The sequence below is a fragment of the Psammomys obesus genome, unplaced genomic scaffold (assembly GCF_907164565.1).
Source record: "Psammomys obesus unplaced genomic scaffold, mPsaObe1.curated_primary_1811, whole genome shotgun sequence".
In the NCBI taxonomy this organism is placed as follows: Eukaryota; Metazoa; Chordata; class Mammalia; order Rodentia; family Muridae; genus Psammomys; species Psammomys obesus.
This window is the reverse complement of record NW_026585987.1, coordinates 10484241-10503633: the sequence shown is the minus strand read 5'-3', so window position 1 is coordinate 10503633 and position 19393 is coordinate 10484241. Positions and strand designations below refer to the sequence as shown.

The 19393-nt window shown below is 38.8% G+C and overlaps 1 protein-coding gene across 5 annotated transcripts in view; it reads left to right on the top strand.

Moving 5' to 3' along the window:
* The window catches only part of Ttc33 (tetratricopeptide repeat domain 33), a 37026-nt gene that overhangs the window by 12660 nt on the left and 4973 nt on the right, over positions 1–19393 (top strand). For all 5 annotated transcript variants that reach the window (XM_055601128.1, XM_055601127.1, XM_055601131.1 and 2 more), the window contains exons 3-4: positions 13685–13766; positions 17375–17506. In XM_055601128.1, the coding sequence (XP_055457103.1) occupies positions 13685–13766; positions 17375–17506 (214 nt within the window). The remainder of the gene's footprint in view (positions 1–13684; positions 13767–17374; positions 17507–19393) is intronic.

Here is a 19393-nt window from a genome sequence, read left to right as displayed (position 1 = left end):
CTTCTCACCTTTTCAGGAGTATTTTCTCTAATTATCTCCCACTGTCTTTATGTTATCTGTTCGTTACCCTTGTCTCTTCTCTAACATACTGGCATGCCTGAAGACCAGGTACACTTGACTCCACATGTTCTTACAGTTCTTGGCTCCCTTTTGCTACAAAACTCCTTTTTCTGATGTATTATCTTTCTGACCATTCAGATTCTGTTCCCATTAATCCTCTGAAATAGTCGTACATGTATACAACTGTCATACAGATTGATGTTCTATTTAGAAATACATATGTATATAGATACACATATATGTATTTAACAACAATTAATGAAAAAAAAGAGGCCATGAATTTGAAAGCAAGCAAGGAGGCTTATATGTGGAGGTTTGAAGAGAAGAAAAGGAAGAAAAAATGTTGTAATTGTAATCTCAAGAATAAATGAAAAAAGGTTATCAATGTTCCTAAATTCAGGATAGCCTTAGATTCTCTATGTAGTGAGGCTGGCCTTGAATGCCTGATTCTTCTGTTTTTCACATCTTGAGTCCTGGGATTGTAGGCATGTGCCATGATACCCAATTACTTTTCCTTTTACATTTTCTTTATTTAGTTTCTGAATGCTATCAGTTATCAAATGTATGTGTCAGTGTTGTCCTCCTATCTGAACCCCAGCTTTTTAAGTAGGCAAAAATGTATCAAGCTTAAAAAAGCAGAACATCTGAGGTTTTACCCAGACACCTGCTGCTTTTCCATGTAGGTGAAAGTCACTGCCATTTTCCCAGTTATTTAGGCCCCAAACCATGAGTCATCTCTTCTGGCTTACTCACCTTTTCAGAGCTGTTCTGCCACACTTGCTTGTAAGTTAAGGCTCGCCTAATAGTGCACTCTGTTTCTGTAGCCATGCATTTCTGGCTGCTACTGTTGTAATAGACTAGTGAGACATTTGTAATGTTGACAGAAAGGCCATTACTTTTGACATTGACCAGATGAGACTGACTTAGTGAAGTTCTGGAGAAGTGGTGGTTGTTAAGGCTATGTGCAACAGGATTTGACTTGTGGAAGAGCGGCATATGAGAAAGATCCTGAAGATTAACACCCCTCCCCAACTCCCCCATTCATGGACTACTTACTAGGTGTGCCCCATTTCATAGGTATCACAGAAGTTTCTCAAGATAGTGATCATCTAAGTTAATCTGTAGAGCTTTTGGCAGCATCTATAGGCCTTGTATTTATTCTCCTCCTTTCCTTTTGCCCCCATCTTGTTTACCTGAAATCTCAATAAAATTAGCCAGGAAGTTTCTAGAATGCTACCTCGCCCAGAGAAAGTGACCTATAAATATTTATCAAATATGCCCTTAACTAAATAAATAGCTCATTAGATTGAGCTGTAGTAAATTAGAAATGCAGCTGAGAGCAAAGTAACTAAGCACTGTGATGTTTGCATCTGGTGAGTGAGCAGGCTATCTAACTTGCTTGGCTTGGTCACCAGCTGTTCCTTGCCTCATTGTAGGGCATTATCTCACCCTGCCCTGTGTAATCCCTGAGCTATTCACTTTGCTTCCTTCCTTGTATTAGTTCCATGTTGTTAAGGCTGCCTTTAAACTGGCTGAATCAGACTTTGGTCATTTATTAACCACAGTGACTTTAAACCAAGTTTTTATCTTTTAGTGTTTCCTATCCAACAGCTGCAGTAGGGCTGTGTCTTTTCAGTCTGTTCCAGACTGAAGTTGAATTAGCAGATAGGCTGCAGGAGTTGGGAGAGACCATTGATTGACTTATTAGCTGCCAAGTTTCCTATGATGCCCAAATGGAGAAACTAGGTGGTGCAACTGTTTAGCTGTAGGAAGGAGCACCTATAAAATAAACCAACAAAGTGAATGAAAGCGAGGAGGGGTGTGTGGAGTTCAGGGATCTTTCAGGAGTGAATTGTTCTTCATTGCTTGCTTCATTTTAACTCTTGGAAGCTAGCTCATTTGCTCTTTAAATATTTATATATTTAGGCCAGAAAGGCCTCAGCTGGAAGCATTGATTGTATTTTCAAAATAAAAGTGCTGGGTGGGGAGAAGACATGCTTTTTCTTATTTGCTTTGCTTATGTGTTCCATAAAAATCTGTGGGAGGTGTTTGTGCATGTGTGCAGGTCTGTATGTGTATGTATGCATACATGTCTGCCTAACGCAAAGAGTAAAAACAGAGTTATAGGTGCTGTTTTTTTGTGAATTTCTTAGTTTATCTTGTTCTTTGTATATGGACAACCTTGTGGATGGTGAGAGGATAAGCCATCTTCCTTCTCAGCAGTAGAATCAGTGACATTTTGGGCAGACCATCTTTTGTAGTACAGGATTGCTGTTTTCCTCATAGACTTTTAACATCCCTGGCCCTGGGTGGCCCCTGCCACTAATTCCTTAAACTCATATTCTGACAGTTGAAAATACTCCCTGAGTTCCCATAAATGACATCTGCTATGTTGTAAGAACTGCTTCTAGTTTATTCAGGCAGAGCATAGAATGTGAAGTAAAAAGGACATTTGGCTAACACAACAAACTTTTATCAGTATTTAGGTCAGGCAAAGATTGGTAAACAAACCCTTGCTTGTTTTTGAAAGTAAAATGTTTTATTCTGACAGAGCCAAGGTGATTTGCCTATGTTGTGTTTATGGCTGATTTTATGACACAATGGTATAGCTAAATAGTTGTGACAAAAACTATACTGCTCACAAAGTCTAAATTATTTACTAGATGGGCTATCATCATGTCATCCCTTGCTCTACAGATAGAAGCCCTCCAAGGGTCTTAAAAGCTGCAGAGATGTTTGAAACATTAAATACCTCAGAACTGAGGCCTCTCTGCTGTGCCTAGAATTCCCTCCTACTGTCCCCTCTTCTTTTTACCCCCTCTTCCCCACCCTTCTCTCTTCTGTGTTTTTTCCATCCCTTTTCAGAAACCTCTAGTATTAGGATTTCATATGATTTCTATTACTGAAACAATCATGGAGCAGGTAGGAAATTGGAGTAGATAGAAACTGTGATATTTGTGTCTCAAAAATTTTCTGTGGGCTTAAAAGAATTAAAACATGCACACATACCAAAACAAAAGACCTACTCAGGCCAGCTCAGTGGTGTCATAGTCAGGAGGAAGAGGTAGACTGATTTCTGAGTTCAAGGCCAGCCTGGTCTTCATATTGAGCCAGCCAGGGCTACAGAGTGAGACCTTGTGTCAAGCAAAAACAAAACAAAACAAAACAAAAACAAAAACAAAAAAACAAACCCACTCTGATTTCAAAGTTTAGGGAAAAGACACAGAAGTATTAGAGAAAAATTAAGTGAGAGACATTGTTGAGGTGTAAGACCTGGGGTCTCACAGCTCAGGGGTTCAAGATCGTGCCCTTCCCAGAAACTCCCCCAGACCAAGACTCGTTGCAAAAGCAAGAGGTTTATTAACCATTGCACAATGGGGTCACCCCTGCCGGTCAGCAAAGAGTGGCACCGGGAGACAAAGGCCTTTAGGTTTTTAAAAGAAAAATTACGGGAGATTTGAAGTTGCAGTCTTGGCAATTTAGGATTGGATGAGGAAGCTATAAAGTAAGATAATTGGTTAGTCTTAGGTGCTCAAGCTTGGCCAGTCCTGCCAAGTGTGGATGCAGCTGCAATTGAAGGTGGGGGTGGTTAGCTCATCCTTGAAGATTAGGGGCTACAGACTTTTGGCTGGAGGTCAAAAGCTACTCAGAAGAAGTCTAGGTTTGTTGCTAAGAAATGCTATCTCAAAGACAGGAGTTTTTCTTTTTGCTGAGTGAAGGTCATTGCTTGCTTGCCTTTTTTTCTATCTGTCCTCATAGATAGGGTCACATTTTTCCATTCTCTGGAAAGGTACTAAGAGGCTTTAGCTTAACCTGAACCTAAAACTCAAAACTATAGGCTTTAGAAGACATACAGGTTACAAAGTTAGTCTAACCCTTTCAGGGGTAGTTGTAGAGGCACTCTGAATATATAAGAGCTATGTTATATACTACTTTGAGATGATTAATATCATGTAGTTTGGGACTGGTCCTGTAGCTCTCAGCCTTTGCTCTATAAAAGAAGAGCAAGTTAATGCCAACTTTATAGGATTTTGAGTACTAAATTTATTTGTATGTTAAATAATTGTATTATTTCTCTCCCCTTCCAAAAAGTCATAAAACATACTATACATTAAAAAGCCTTTAATATACTTTAAAAAGGAAGGAGTTACTATGAGGTCAGGCTAGTGGTACTCAGGGGTCCTAAGGAAGAATACAGTGTTTTAATTTACTGGAGAACTTTTTATGTATTGAAAGATGAAGAGGCAGAAAAGACCATTCTGATGATGGGTGTGTGCTCAGTAGGAGCTCTGTATAAACAAAGGAATGCTGTATGGCTGGGGCTGAGGGTCAAAGGCTAGCTGAGTAGAACAAAGGTGTGGTGAACAGTAAGACGAAAGATTGGGCAGACATGGTAAAGGAAATACCTTTGCTGCTACTATGTCTTAGAAAATTTATTGCTGTAGTATTTGTAAGAAAATTGTGAATGGAAAGATTGTTGTGAATTCCAAAGAAGGAACAGAACTTTGCAGATTCCCTGCTCTTCATGTTGTCAATAATTCTACTGGGAACATTTTTTTAGAGGCATGGGATTACTTGCAGTCTACCTAAAGAAGCACAAGCACTTAATGTTTCATGTGATACATGGTTACTGCCTTGTAGACAAGTCATGAAAACTTAGTATATAATAGTACCAACAGAGTGTTTGATACCCTATGTTATTTGTGAGAGTGATACATAAAATAGATATACATAACCAGAAATTGGTATTGTTTTTGGCTTTTGATTGGCTCATGCTTTTTTCCCACTGTTATCCATTTCACATAATCACCTTTCTAATGTTCTCTTGAAATACACTTTACCTTGTTATATGTAAATTTTGTATTGTAAGTTTCTGGATGTAATTTACTAGTCTTTTACTTTGAATTTATATATTTATCTAGTAGACATGAAAGTCCTCAGTAATTGCTAAGATGGATTCCCTCTTACAGCAGAAATGTGCCTTACATTTATTCTCCAAATAGGGTGAAGTGATGGTAGGACAGTGCACTCCATTCCTAACCCAGGTTAAAATTTTAATTGTGAAATTTAACACTTCAAATTAGGCAGAGGCAGCAGTTTTCTAGTCATGGCCTGTTCTGTATCATCTCATGTCATAATATAATATATTTGCTCTAGACTACACTTCTTTCTGCTTTGTTCCTCCAGAAATGTTGATCCCTGTTAGGAGATCCGACTATCCATCCCATGGCGTACATAGAACTTTTAACAGACACAGAAACAAATTCAAAGCTTTACATTATTCTACAAAGAGTAATTAACAGAGTGCTATGACCGTTTACCAGAATACTATTGTACACATTAATTTTTTTAAAAAAGATTTTATTTATTTATTTTATGTATGAGTGTTCTATCTGTACATGTTCCTGCATGCCAGAAGAGGGCATCGGATTCAGTATAGATAGTTGTGAGCAACCATGTGGTTGCTGGGAGTTGAAGTCAGGACCTGTGGAGGAGTAGACAGTGGTCTTATCTGCGGAGCCATCTCTCCAGCCTGCACACATTCATTATTTATTTATTCGTCTGTCTGTCTATTTACTTATTTATTTATTTATTTGTTTGTTTGTTGTGGATGTACATGGTGGGCACATGTCATTGTTCACACATGGAAGTCAGAGGACAGCTTGTGGGACTTGGTTCTTTCTACTCTTCATGTAGGTTTGGGGATCAAACTCAGGTCACCAGGCTTGGGGAAAGCATCTTTACTGGCCAGCTTGCTGGCCTGTTTGTGGAATGAATTTGATAAGGGCGGCTCTTATGAGGAAAAAGGGGGCAGGTTTATTCAGGGGAGGAAGTGAATCCCACTTATGTTTTCCCTTTTCCCTTTTCCCAAGGTGAGCCAACCCCGTCCTCGAGAGCATGAGAGTGGGAGAGTTGACCCTTCCCCTTGCTGGCTGTGGCATTTGGTGAAGTAGGCAGGGCAGTGCTTGAGGGCTTGTTCTTGTGGTGCAGGTGCAGGAGAGCTGGCATGTTCACCAACTCAGCTACCTCCTAGGCTTTGAGTTGGTCCACCTCAACATCTACCCAGTCTATGATCTGATGGAGCGTGTGAAAGGGCCTGTCCTGTAGATCCAAAGCTGCAGGATACAGGGCAGCAACAGGATATCTGAGAGGAGTTTCCATTAGGATCCAGTGTTGATAGCATAGCAGAAGCCAGAGGCCTCAAAACAGACCAATGACTCATTGCAGTGAGCATTTGCAAGTAAAAATACGTGGACAAAGGGCTTACTGTGTGACACACCATGAGACACTGCAGCTTCCATGACAAGATTTTTTAAAAAACTATTTTATCTTACTTTTTTTGGGGGGAGGTTGTAAAGGTAGATGGTGGCTATGAAGGGATAAATGGGACTTGGGGTGCATGATTAAAATTCACAAAGAATCAATAAAAAGTTTAAATAAGACAAGACAACTTGCTATGACCATGTGGTTTATTTTTTATCTTTTATTTGGTTAAATTATTCTGTAATATTGACGTTAATTTATTTTGACTTAGATTTTCTGATATTTATGTGTGTGAGATGAATGAAAATGTAGGCTGTAAATGAATTTAATTATCTCTCTCAGAAGACTAACTTGGAACATCAAAATTGAATTTATACATATTTCAGAAAATTCAGTCTCTAGTACAGAGGTTCTTAACCTATTGGTCATGACCCCTTTGGGAGTTTGAATGACGCATTCACAGAGATCACATATCAGGTATTCTGCATATCATACTTAAATTATGATTCGTAACAGTTGCAAAGTTATAGTTATGAAGTAGCAACAAAATAATTTTATGGTTGGGGTCACCACAACATGAGGAAGTGTATTAAAGGACCACAGCATTGGAAAGGTTGAGAACCACTGGTGGATGATTGTGGTTAATACAGTAAAACCCTACGAGTTTCTTGTACTAGATAGAAGTTGCACCATTGTTTAAATTTGTTTGGAAAATGACCTTCATATAGTGTTGTGTACACCTTCTTGCATTGTCAGCTCCTTCCTACACTCAGTTAATCTGCTATAGATGGCCCAGGCCATACCTAATTAGAAACTTCTGAAGGCATATTTACCCAATTTTTTATTTAAGAGACTTAACTACTGGAAGTGGATGTGTGATTTAATCCGCTATGACTGTATTATTTCAGTAAGTGATATCTGCTGAAACTCTGAGCTGTTTAGGATTTATTTTAAGGAATATTTATTTTAAGGAATATTTTCCTTCTAGTAGGACCATTCAGAACTCTTTCAGTTTGAGTGCCATCTCTGGTCTAGTTTCCTGTCTCCTTTGTGCGACTTTTATCTGCATATTAAATTTGCCTACTTAATAAAATGTAGTAAGTGCATTTATACTATATTTATACTATGTATAAATATATACGCATATTTATACTTTGTATTTTGATCAGTCATCTCTATTGACTACTTTTGTTCTCCCTTTCACTAAAATGTGTTTTAACTGCGGAGTGGATAAGCACAGAGGGACAGAAATAGGGAGTCTCCAGATAAGTGTATTCTCGGCTGAGGTCAAGCTAGGCTGTGTCTATCATTGTCACTGCTGTTACTACTGTTAAGTGGTGTCTTTGTGGCATTTGGCATGTTTTCCATAGTTTGTGTTTTCTGTTGATCATATTGTTTAAAATCACCCTGAGATGTAGTGCTGGAGTGCTTTATTACTTAAGAGGGTTTATTGGCTCATAGAAAAACAAGATATTTACATGGGTTAGGGTTAAGAAGTGAAGAATGCTTGAGAAGATTTGCAGGAGTGAGTAGCAAAGTCAGGAGTTGACAGGACCAGGCAGAGCAGTATTTCAGGGCGTCTGACTCATGTCTTCATGCTTTTGTGGCAGGTAGTTTACCAAACAAACTATCTTCCAGCTCTAGAAAATACTCTGTTAATGAGAAATTATTCAAAGCTAGTCTTAACTTCAGATTTAAGCATTTGATACTTCAATTTCTTATTCTGAAAAACGATCCTTAGTGGATTTAATATAATTATCCTGATTTTATTGTATGCTAATAATTGTTTGAAGGTATTAATACCAGTATTAACAGCAAGACCAAATATAATTTAAATGCTATTTTGAAATTTCAGGGCCCTCATGTGTTTCTTTGCATTTCATCTCTTCACACTGTGCTTTAGCCAGGTTGGATTTAATTTTTTGCCCTAAACAGTATCAAACTTTTTCATCTCTGCTTTTGCATTTACTACTTAGAATATTTTTTTCTCCACATTTTCATATGGCAATCTGATTTTTATCTTTCAGTGATGGCCCAAAAAATACCATTTCAGGTCTTTTGTAGCTGCTAAGACAGTGTGGGTCAATTTCTCTTGTTACCTTTTTTTTAAAAAACTTTTTTGGAGACAGGGCTTCTTTGTGTAGGCTTGGCTGCCATGGAACTCACTCTATGGATCAGCCTGGACTCTGACTCACAGAGGTCTGCCTGCCTCTGCCTCCCGAGTGTTGGGATTAAAATCTTGTGCCACTACTACCCAGCTTCCCCTGTTACTTTTAGTCTTCTAATTTTCTACATTTTCTTTACAGCAGTCATATTTATTCAATTATTTATTTGATGCCTGTTTTTCATATTAGAGTGTAGGCTTTGTGGAAGTAGACATCTTGCCTCCCTTATTGCTATATGTCCAGCCTGTAGTGCCTAGTGTGTGTCCAATATACATTTGACTTTCTGTGTGAATGTGGGCCACATCAGTCTGGTCTGATGATTTTCTTAGCAGGATTCATCATGGTTTGGTAGAAACAAAGAAATCTGAAAGTTGATTTAATCATGGGTACAGAGAGAGAGGGGGGCAGGGAGGGAGGGAAAAAGGTGAGAGGAGAGAGAGAGTAAGAGAGAGACTGAGAGAGATTAAGAATGAGTGTGTATGTGCCTGGGTGTTTCATGGCCTTTTGAAACCTCAAAGCCCCTCCTTCCCACTGATGTAATTCTTCCAACAAGTCCACACTCATTACAACAAGGACATGCCTCCTAATCCTTCCAATCTTTTCAAATAGTGTTACTTTGGTGACTAAGCATTCAAATATATGTGCTTTTGGGGGCCATTTTTATTCAAACCACCCCAGGCATTTTTTTTTTTCTCAATAAGGTTGAAAATGAACAGCTTGAGTTTCTATGCTTGTGCCCTACTGCTACTTAATTTCCATGGTTTATCAGTTTGCTCCTCCACAGTGTTTCCACTCTTCAGTTTCCTAATTTCAGATTCCACAAAGAAGAATCTGATAGGCTTATGTCAGTTTGACCAGGCCATAGTTTGACATAGTCAACTTGACCTTGGATTGGCTTATTTGGGTTGCATGATTTTCTTTGTTCTGGATAGCTGTGGCCTGGGTAGAAGAACTTGGATCTCCTTCCCTTGAAAAAAAAGGAGTGGTTAAAACCCAATTTTTACTAGCTACCAATAAAAATACTATTGAGTACCTAGATATATATTTGCTATAACTATACAATATTCAGCCTTTAAGCAAGAGTGCTATAGAGAGACTTGTGGTCTGTAGACATGAAGAAATGTTTCATATGTGTATGAGATGTACTGTACATTTGAAAACCTAGATTTGTGATTTATTGCTGATAAAGATAAGATCTTGGGGAAATACCGAGAATTGTGCTGACACATCATAAAATTGGGGGGAACTGGTAGGTTGCCCATCTTTCTCTATAGACCAGCAACCATGTACACATGAGCAGCAATGATTAGACTTAATGGGTTATGGAGAAGAAGAGAAACTGAGCATGTTAGGGCATGAGGGGTTGCTGGAAGAGGGCAGCGGGAGTGGATATGATCATATTTCATGCAAGAAAGTCTCAAGAATAAAGAAAACATAGTAAAAATGCTATTTACAAAAAATAAAACAGATGAATAATGAAGTAGTTTGGGTAATAAGGAGTAAGAATGTTTTTATTCACATTATTAGAAAGTAATTGCTCAATTATTTCTAAATTCCTAAATTTTGAGTAGTCTTTCACTAGAATTAAACATAGTGCTCAAGTAGATGTCTTTTCATCATGGAATTCTGTGAGCTGAAAGCTATGAAGGAGCTGGGCTTGGTGCATGCCGTTAATCTCAGTATTCAGGAGTCATAGGCAGGTGGGTATCCGTGAGTTTGAAGCCAGCCTGGTGTATGTAGTCAGTTCCAGGCCAGCCAGGGCTACATAGTGAAAATATGTCTTAAAAGCTGCCTGAAGCTCAAAAAGTTTCCAACAGTGGTTTGGGCTAATATATTTATGCGTGGTTTGACTAGAATCAGAGGTTGCCATCTTCTCTGAGTTGAACATATGACTTGTAGTTAAGCTTCAAGCACCATAGCAAAGTTGTTCGTTATAACTGTGTTGACTGCCACACCTTTAATGACTATAAAGGCAAACTTTGTAAAGCACACTCCCACTGTGTACTCTTGTGCTTTGTCAAGATGGTATGAAGTTTAACCTGGAGTTTGCCGATAGCCGAGGTTGGCCAGTAAGGCCGAGGGATCCTCCTGTCTGTCTCCACAGTCCCGCTCTTGCAGGCTTGCTGCCATGCTTGGCTTTTTATGTGAGGCGGTAGAACTGAGGTCAGGTCTGCATGCTTGTGCAGCATACTCCTTACTGATGGATCCTCTTCCCAGCCTCTGGGGAGCTTGAGTCCTAGTACAGAATACTTTGCTTAACACAGTGGACACATTCTGAAGTGTGTGTCAATAGGCAGTTTCATTGTGTCAACAGTATGGATGGCCACTTGAAAAGGATGCCTGGTGAGGAAATAGGATCAAGTGTGGCTTAATGTGAGGCTCTGATGTCACACTCGCTGCCTTCAAATCCTACGTCACCCTTGTAGCCACAGCATCATCTACTTTTGGCAAGTTGGCCTCTTTTAATTTTCATTTCTCGTATTTACAACATGGAGAGAATAACTAATGCCACCTGGGGTTCTGGTGAGGGTCAAGTACAATAATGAACATAAAGTAACTGGCATGGTAGTCAGTGCTCAGTGACTGGTAGCCTTTGGTAATGTGTGAATAAGAAATATCTTGTCTTTCCAAGCAGTATGGCGCGAAAGTGAGAAGTATATTTACAGCCCATGTAATTATGCATGTGGTATAAATAAAAATAATTGGACTAAAAATACTTTGATGGTCTAGTTTAGTCCCTTGATGCAGCTTTAATGCAGTTAAGAGAGTCAGTGAGAACAAGGTGTATGGAGTTTCGCTTCTGCTGTAATATCCAGTAATCTTATTCTCCTAAGTACCAGAAATGAACTCTAAAATAGCAGTAAAAAGTTTGTGAGTTAGATGGGGACATGACTCAGTGGGTAAGCATGCCTGCTGAGTAAGTATAAGGCCCTTTGTATGAACCTCCAGCACTCACTGAAAATCTGGATGTGACTATGCGTGCCTGTAATCCCAGCATTGTTGGATGAGAGACAATGGACCTCAGGAGCTCGATGGCCAGATAACCCTACAAAAACTGGGTGTTTCAGGCTCAGACAAGACCTTTCTCAAGTGAATAAGGCAGAGAACAATAAAGGAGGACATCATCCTATGGCCTCCACACATACATGCACACAGTATTATATGTATGTGTGTGTATATATATAACATGATTATAATATGTATACGTATGTATTACTATATGTAATATGATTATAATATGTATTAGTGACTGAATCAGTAACAGTTATTTATTATCAAGTATTATATATTGTACATACAGAACACATACTGAGGAAATGAAAGGTCTGGAAAACAAGAAATGATTAGGAGAAGATAGTCCTTGATAATACTGACTGTGACAGAGATTGTCAGTGATTCACAGCCCTGTGACTGCAGACGTGTTCAAGTACTTGGAAATAGGACTAGTGCTCATAAGCACTGCCTAAGGAGCAGGAAAAGCCTGTGAAGGTTTTGCGTGAAGTTTGCTAAGGGCACTTTTAGAATTTCTGAGTTTGGCTCTCTGTGGGTAACATTGAAGATACTAGTTGAACACTGGCTCTCAATCTTTGAAGTTGGTAGTGTGCATTAGTTATTTTTCTTGTTGCTGTGACCAGATACTTGACAAGAAACAGCTTAAGGGGGAAGAGTTTATTTTAGCTCCCAGTTTGATGGGATGCAGTCCACCATGGAAGGGAAGCAATGAAGGCAGGGAGCTCAGTGCTGGCAGGAGTGTGCAGTTAGGACTCTTTATGTCTCACACCTGACAGAACAGGATCAAGGTAGGAGGCAGGAGGCAGGGCTGGTATTTAGTGTTTAGGTCAGCCCCCAGTGATCCATTTCCCACTGAGACTACCTCTTAAAGGTTCTAAAACCTTTCCAAACAGTGCCACCATCCAGACCAACCACAACATAGGAGAAGTTGTCTGCGTATTATTTTGGGTGCATTTTACCCATCTCTTAAGCTTGCCCTGTATTTATAGTTATGAACAAAAATAGACAATTGTCCATTCCATGATCAAAAGCAATTTGGGAAGGAAAGGATTTGTTTGCTTACATTTCCACATCACTGTTTATCATTGAAGTCATGACAGGAACATAAACCAGGAGACTGGAGGCAGGAGCTGTGCAGAGGCCATGAAAGGTGCTGCTCACTGGCTTGCTGTCATGGCTTGCTCAGCATGCTTCCTGTAGAGCGGGACCACCAGCCCAGAGTGGCCCCACCCACAGCAGGCTCAATCCCTAATCAAGAAAATGCCCTACAGGTTTGCCCACCTACAATCTGATCTTATGGAGACATTTTCTCAATTAAGGTTTTCTCCTTTTAGATGAATGTAGAAATTCTGGTTGTCATAAAACTAGTCAGGGCAGACTGTCACCTCTGCCAGGTAGATTGCTATAGCAGAACCTAGGTATGCAACTGGATTGCAACCTTTTAAGACAAATCCTTGAGCGTATATGTCTCATTGAAGTTAATTAAAAAAGAAAGACATTTTGGTAATGATTTCTCAACCTGCAAATCTCTTAAAATATATTATTTTTGTTGTTATTATTACTGTTATTGTGTGTGTACATGCTGTGGTGTGTGTGTGGAGGTCAGAGGACAAGTTTGCAGAGTTATTTCTGTGCCTCTACGTCTATATGGGTTCCAGGGATTGGCATGGAGGTTAGGCTTCCCCCCTGAGCCATCTTGCTAGCCCAAGCTCCAACATCTTAGAAGGAGATCAGAGGAGGACTTTGCAGCCAGCCTTGAAGATACCTGATAAAACAGGGTCAAATGAAAGGGGAGGAGGTCCTCCCCTATCAGTGGACTTGGAAAGGGGCAGGGAGGAGACCAGGGAGGGAGTTGGGGAGGGGGAGGGAATGAGGGAGCGGGATACAGCCAGGACACAGAGTTAACAAATTGTAACTAAAAATAAAAATAAAATTAAAAAAAATAAATAAATGAGAAAAAAAAAGAAGGAGATTTGTAAGATCTCGTATTTATATTCTGCCCTTTTCTCTTTTGTTGTCTTTTTCCTTTCCTTTCTTTAATTTACCTAAGGTTTTATAACAGTATTAATCCCTAGTAGAAAATTTTCTTAGTAATTATTTTCATGTTTCCAATTTTCAATTTTAACATGTACTCTCAAAGATTTAGTGAAAATATGATATTGATGTAACTTTAACAACTACAGATACCAGGAGGCGATTCAGAAGTGGGATGAAGCACTACAGCTAACCCCAGATGATGCCACCCTTTATGAGATGAAATCACAGGTAATAATTATAAGAAATTTTATTTTTATTATATAATTATGCTGTATTTGTTCAGGGAGCAGTGAACAGATTTGCCTGCTCTTTTCCAATATAACTCATTTTCTAAAATTTAGCATGTAATTTATAGCTTTGTTTTGTGTATAAAATTAGAAATGTGTTTGCTTTTGCAGTGAGCTCAACTACTATTTCAGCCTAGCTCTAAGAAGTTATAGCATATAGATAAAATTACTACTAAATTTTTTAAATAGATAAAAAGTTTCTACTTTTCTTTTCAATAGTCTACTAATAGCTTATTTTTTTCAAAATGGAGATGCATTGCATTTTGGAAGATATTAAAAAAAATAAATGGTATGGGTCTGTTGCTCCAGCATCCAGAGCTGCTACTAGTGTAACATGTATTAGTCACTCATTAGTCATCTGAAGATGCTTGAGGAAACCCAGACCTAAGCCTGACTAGTGGAGGAGGAAGAAGTAGAAACTGCCTTTCATGTACAAATTGTTTAGTTAATGTCACTTGGTTATCAGTAATTTCTACGCAAAGAGATCTTTCTTAGAGGGTTCATTTCAGAATTTTCAGGTGCTTTGGATAAATTAGATGTGAGAACATACCAGATCCCAGTACACAAGGCTGTGGGAAGGAGCTGTATAACAATTCCTATTTCTGGCAAACATCATACTCTCACTATTGCTGATACTGGAATTAGAATGACTAGGGTTGACTTGATCAACAGCTTTGGTACTGTTAACAAGTTTGGGGCTAAAGCCTTTATGCGGGCTTTATAGGCTGGTGCAGATATCTCTCTGGTTGGCCAGTTTTTTTTTTTTTTTTTTTTTTTTTTGTTTTAACTGTGTATTTGGCTTCTGAGAAAGTAAATGTGAGCACCCAGCTTAATAATGATGAACAGTTTGACTGGGAAGCCTTAGCAGAGAGATTATTCACAGTGAAGACTGCCACAGGGAACTCTATAGCCCATGGAACAAAGACCAGCCTATTTCTGAGTGAAGGCCAAACTGAGTACTGGGAAGAAAGAATAATAGAAGAGATTGTGAAGAAACATTCTCAGTTTATTGGCTAGCCTGTTATTGTCTTTGTGGAGGAGTGTGAGAGAGGTCTGTGATCATGAGGCCGAAGATAAGGAAGAAAAGAAGTCTGGTGACAAACCTTAAATAGAAATTGTTCATTCAGAAGGAGGAGGAGGAAGGGGATGATCAGGGAGAATGAGGGAAGGGTCATTTGAGAATGAGTGTGGTCATTTGAAAGAAAATGGCCCTCATAGGCTCATAGGGAATGGCACTATTAGGAGGTGTGGCCTTGTTGGAATGGGTGTGACATTGTTGGAGGAAGTGTATCTCTGAGGGCAGGCTTTGAGGTCTCAGGTGCTCAAGCCAGGCCCAGTGTGGTACTTTGTTCCTGCTTTTTGCCTGTGGATCCAGATGTAGCACTCTCAGCTACTTTTCTAGCACCATGTTTGCCTGTGTCCAGCCATGCTTCATGCCATGATGACAATGGACTAACTCTCTGAACTAGCCCCAGTTAAATGTTTTTTTTTTGCAAGAGTTGTCTGGTCATGGTGTCTCTTCACAGCAATAGAAACCTTAACTAAGACAAATGGTGACAAGAAAAAGAAGATTAAGGGAATGTACATTGGTCAAGAAACACTCAACAAAACAAATCCTATTTGGACCAGAAATCCTGATGACATTATTAATGAAGAATGTGGACAGGTCTATCAGAGCTTGGTGAATAATTAGGAAGCACAATTGGCAGTGAAGGGCATTTTGAATTCTAAGTGCTCATTTTTGTCCCAGGACATGTTCCTTTTGATCTGTTTGATAGCAGTGGAAAAAGAAAAAGAAAAAAAAAGCATTAAGTTGTATATATGTTGTTTCCATCATGGCTATAAGGAGTTAATCCCCAAGTATCTGATTGTCATTGCAGGGGTGGCAGATGTCAAGGATCTGCCTCTAAATAATTCCTGTGATAAGTTGTATCAAAGCAGAATTTTGAATGTTATCAACATGAATTTGGTCAAAAATTGCTTAGAACTTTTCACTGAACTGGTGGAAGATAATGAAAAGTTTTATGAAAAGTTCTTGAAAAATGTAACTTGGAAATCATTAAAGACTCAATTGCAACAATTTTCAGAGCTGTTATAGTACTCCATCTGCTCTGTGTATGAGATAGTTTCTCTAGTACTGTTGTACCAGAATAAGGAAAAACAAGAAACAGATCTATTTTGTTACGGATGAGACCAAGAACTTTATAGCTAGCTTGGCCTTTGTGTATTATTTCCAGAAGCATGGTTTAGGAATGATGCATATAGTAAAGCCCATTGATGAATATTGTGCTCAAGAGTTGAAGGACTTTAATGTCAGTCACCAAAGAGGAAGGGCATGAAACTTCCAGAAAATGAAGAAGAGAGAAAAAAAATAGAAATAAAAAAGACAAAATTTCTGTAAAAGTATGGAAAGAAATATTGGAAATGAAGGTAGAAAAGGTAATCATATCAAATTTAAGTTCCTCAGCTGTATGCCACAAGCATATATGAGTAGACAGCAAACTCAGAAAAGAGTAAGCCTTAAGAGACAATTTAACAGTGAGTTACATGGCAACAAACAAACACCTGTGGATATACCATGACCACCCATTTCTGAGGCCTAAAGCAGATGATGAAGGCTGAGGAGGATGGCATGTCTGGGAAGGGTCTGGTCATTTTGCTGCAAGCATCTGTACTGCTGGATTCAGTCTGGAAGATCTCCAGACACATGCTGACGGGGTCTCCAAGGGTAGTCAGACTTGGCCTAAGGGTTTTTGAAGATGATCCCTCCCTGTGTCTACCATACCCCTGCTGCTGTGCCTGAGGAGAGGCCACTTCTGGAAGGAGACTGGCTTCATCAGAAGAACCACGTTGTTATATTTTCAGTACTTTACCTTCATTTCTTCTATTTTCCAGGATTTTTTTTTTTTTTTTTTTTTTGGTTTATTTTTGTTAACATTTAAAAAAAAATCTTTGTGACATGACAAAGACTATAAGGGTTCTTTCTGCTTTTGCATTAAAGAAAAGCTAGAAATGCCTTTTCTAGTTTTATCTTGACTGATTTGAACAGGTTAGTAGAACGTTTGTTATAGGAGGTCATATAATCTGTGTTAACTTTGTGATTGCTATCAAGCTGAATTCCTTAGTAGACCAGATCCTGCCACTGAAGTGTTCTGAGATGTATCTTGGTTAAAAGAAAAAAAAATGTTAAAATGTTTTGAGTTCATCTTTTAGAATTTCTTTTCAAAATTTCTAACCTCTCCCGTTATTTCTATGTGTGCTAATCTTAGAAATGTGCACCTCAGATCGCTCCTAGCTAAAACCCCTTGGTTTGGACCAGGTGGACATAGAGATGCTTTATATTTTTACTTATTTTGGAAGTGAAAAAAGGTCTAGAATTTCTGATAATGAATTTTAAGCAGGAAATAAAAGTTAAGGAAATACTGTGTGTCAGATTAAAAAATTCGTAAAGAACAATCATTGTTCATGTATGATTATCCACCAGTAGTTTGTTGGTTTATCTTACATACACTGTGACGAGTTTTGTGTTTTCTTCTTTTTGGCACATAGGTCCTGATGTCTCTGCATGAAATGTTCCCAGCAGTACACGCAGCAGAAATGGCTGTCAAGCGTAACCCACACTCATGGGAGTCATGGCAAACCTTAGGTCGTGCTCAGCTTGGATTAGGAGAGATAGTTCTGGTAAAGAAATTAGATTGTTATAATGCTCAAATTTAAGTATAGTTTGATTTTTACAGTAAATTTCTTACAATTGCATGTGATATACTGCCTTACCCTGTTTTTCTGTGTTGTCTCTACTCTCTTTTTTTCTCTATTATCTGTTGGTTCAGGTATGTATATGTATACATACCACATTTTCCTTATTCTTCCTCTAAGGTTGGACACGCGGGTTACTTCCTAGTTAGTTGTTATGAATAGTGTTACATAAATATTGATGTGTAAGTATCTCTGTGGTATGTCTACTTGGTGTCCTTTGAGTAAATACCCAGGAATGGTATAGCTGCATCAAAATAGGTCAAGTGATAGATACATCGATTTTTTGTTTGTTTGTTTTTTGCCTAAAAAAACTTCTATGCTTTTCATGATGGAATCTCACCGAGTTTTGACTTGCATTCTCTGATAGCTAATGAGGCTGAACATTTTTTTTTTTTCATGTTTTCTGGTCACTTGTATTTAATCTTTTTCTATTTGGCAATTTTAAAAATTAAAAATTTTAAATTATATAATTTCCTCCTTTTTTTTTTTCTTGCCTCCAGCCTGTCCCATGTTCTTTCCTTTGTTCCTTCTCAAATTCATGGCCTCTTTTTCTTTGTTATTGTATCTGTAGATATATAATAGTGTATGTAGACCTACAAATATATAAGTATACCCTTCTTAGTCCATTTTGTGGTAATTGCATGGTTTGATTTCAGGGCTGATCAATTGGTATTGGATAGCTAGTTAGGGTGCTCATTCCTGGGGATGACTATTTCGTCCACTCTCAGGATTCTTTATTTGCCAGTAGTTCTTTTTCTAGTAGTGGGGCCCTGTGAGCTATTTACCCCTTCCACATTACCTTGGATATTGGTATTGTACTTGGTCTTATGTAGGCACCCATATCACTGAAGTCTAATGGGCGAAGCTGTTTTGTCCTTTGTAGGACGTACAGCTTCACAGCAGATTTCCAAGTCTTCTGGCTCTTACTCTTTGTAGGACATACAGCCTTACAGTAGATTCCTTAGTTCTCTGGTTTGCACTCTTTTTTCTCCCTCTTCTTTGATGGCCCCTGGGCTTTCGATTCAGAAGTTGTAGATATGTATTGGGGCTGGGTGCCTCATGATCAGTTGAGTCCATTATTTTGATCCGTTGTGGTTTTCTGTAATCCAACAGGTTTCCATCTGTTGCAAAGAGGGGTTTCTTTGATAAGTGGTGTGAGCTACACTTACCTGTAGGTGTAAGGTGAAGTATTTAAAGTATAGTTATAAATTGTGCTGGTTTGTTAACGTGGCACTAGAAGGTTCTTCTCCAACATCTATGCTCAGTAGCCCCAGAAAGTTGGTTAGGTTTCCAGTACCGGGCATCATTTCCTTCCCATTGAGGAGGCCTTAAATCCTATTAGGTAAATATTGCTTACCACCAAGATATGAGCACTAACTATTATTGCATGCTTAGGCATGTTTTGCCATGTTGGTCATGATAGTGGTTCAGAGGCATACAGGTTGATAAGACTTTTGGTTGCTTCCTCTCCCTTGGCAATTTATATAGTACTTTCCAGTGCTATAAAAGTTTATCCTTAGGGAGGACAATTTTAGGTGAGACCTAGCTCAGATTTTCTGAGTCTTGTATCCAAAGTGCATGATATCTTTAGCAATAGGGACTTAATGTTTCACTTCTGAGAGGCAACCAAAAGCAATTGCTATACCCTATAATGTTTTGGGAGTCTCTTGGACTACCCTGATCAATACCCTGAAAGTGGGTTTCTCATGCCTGGTACTGAAGTTTTTCTTAGTCTGTGGCTCTTGGAGGAAGCAATGTTAGCCCGACACACACACACACACACACACACACACACACACACACACACACACA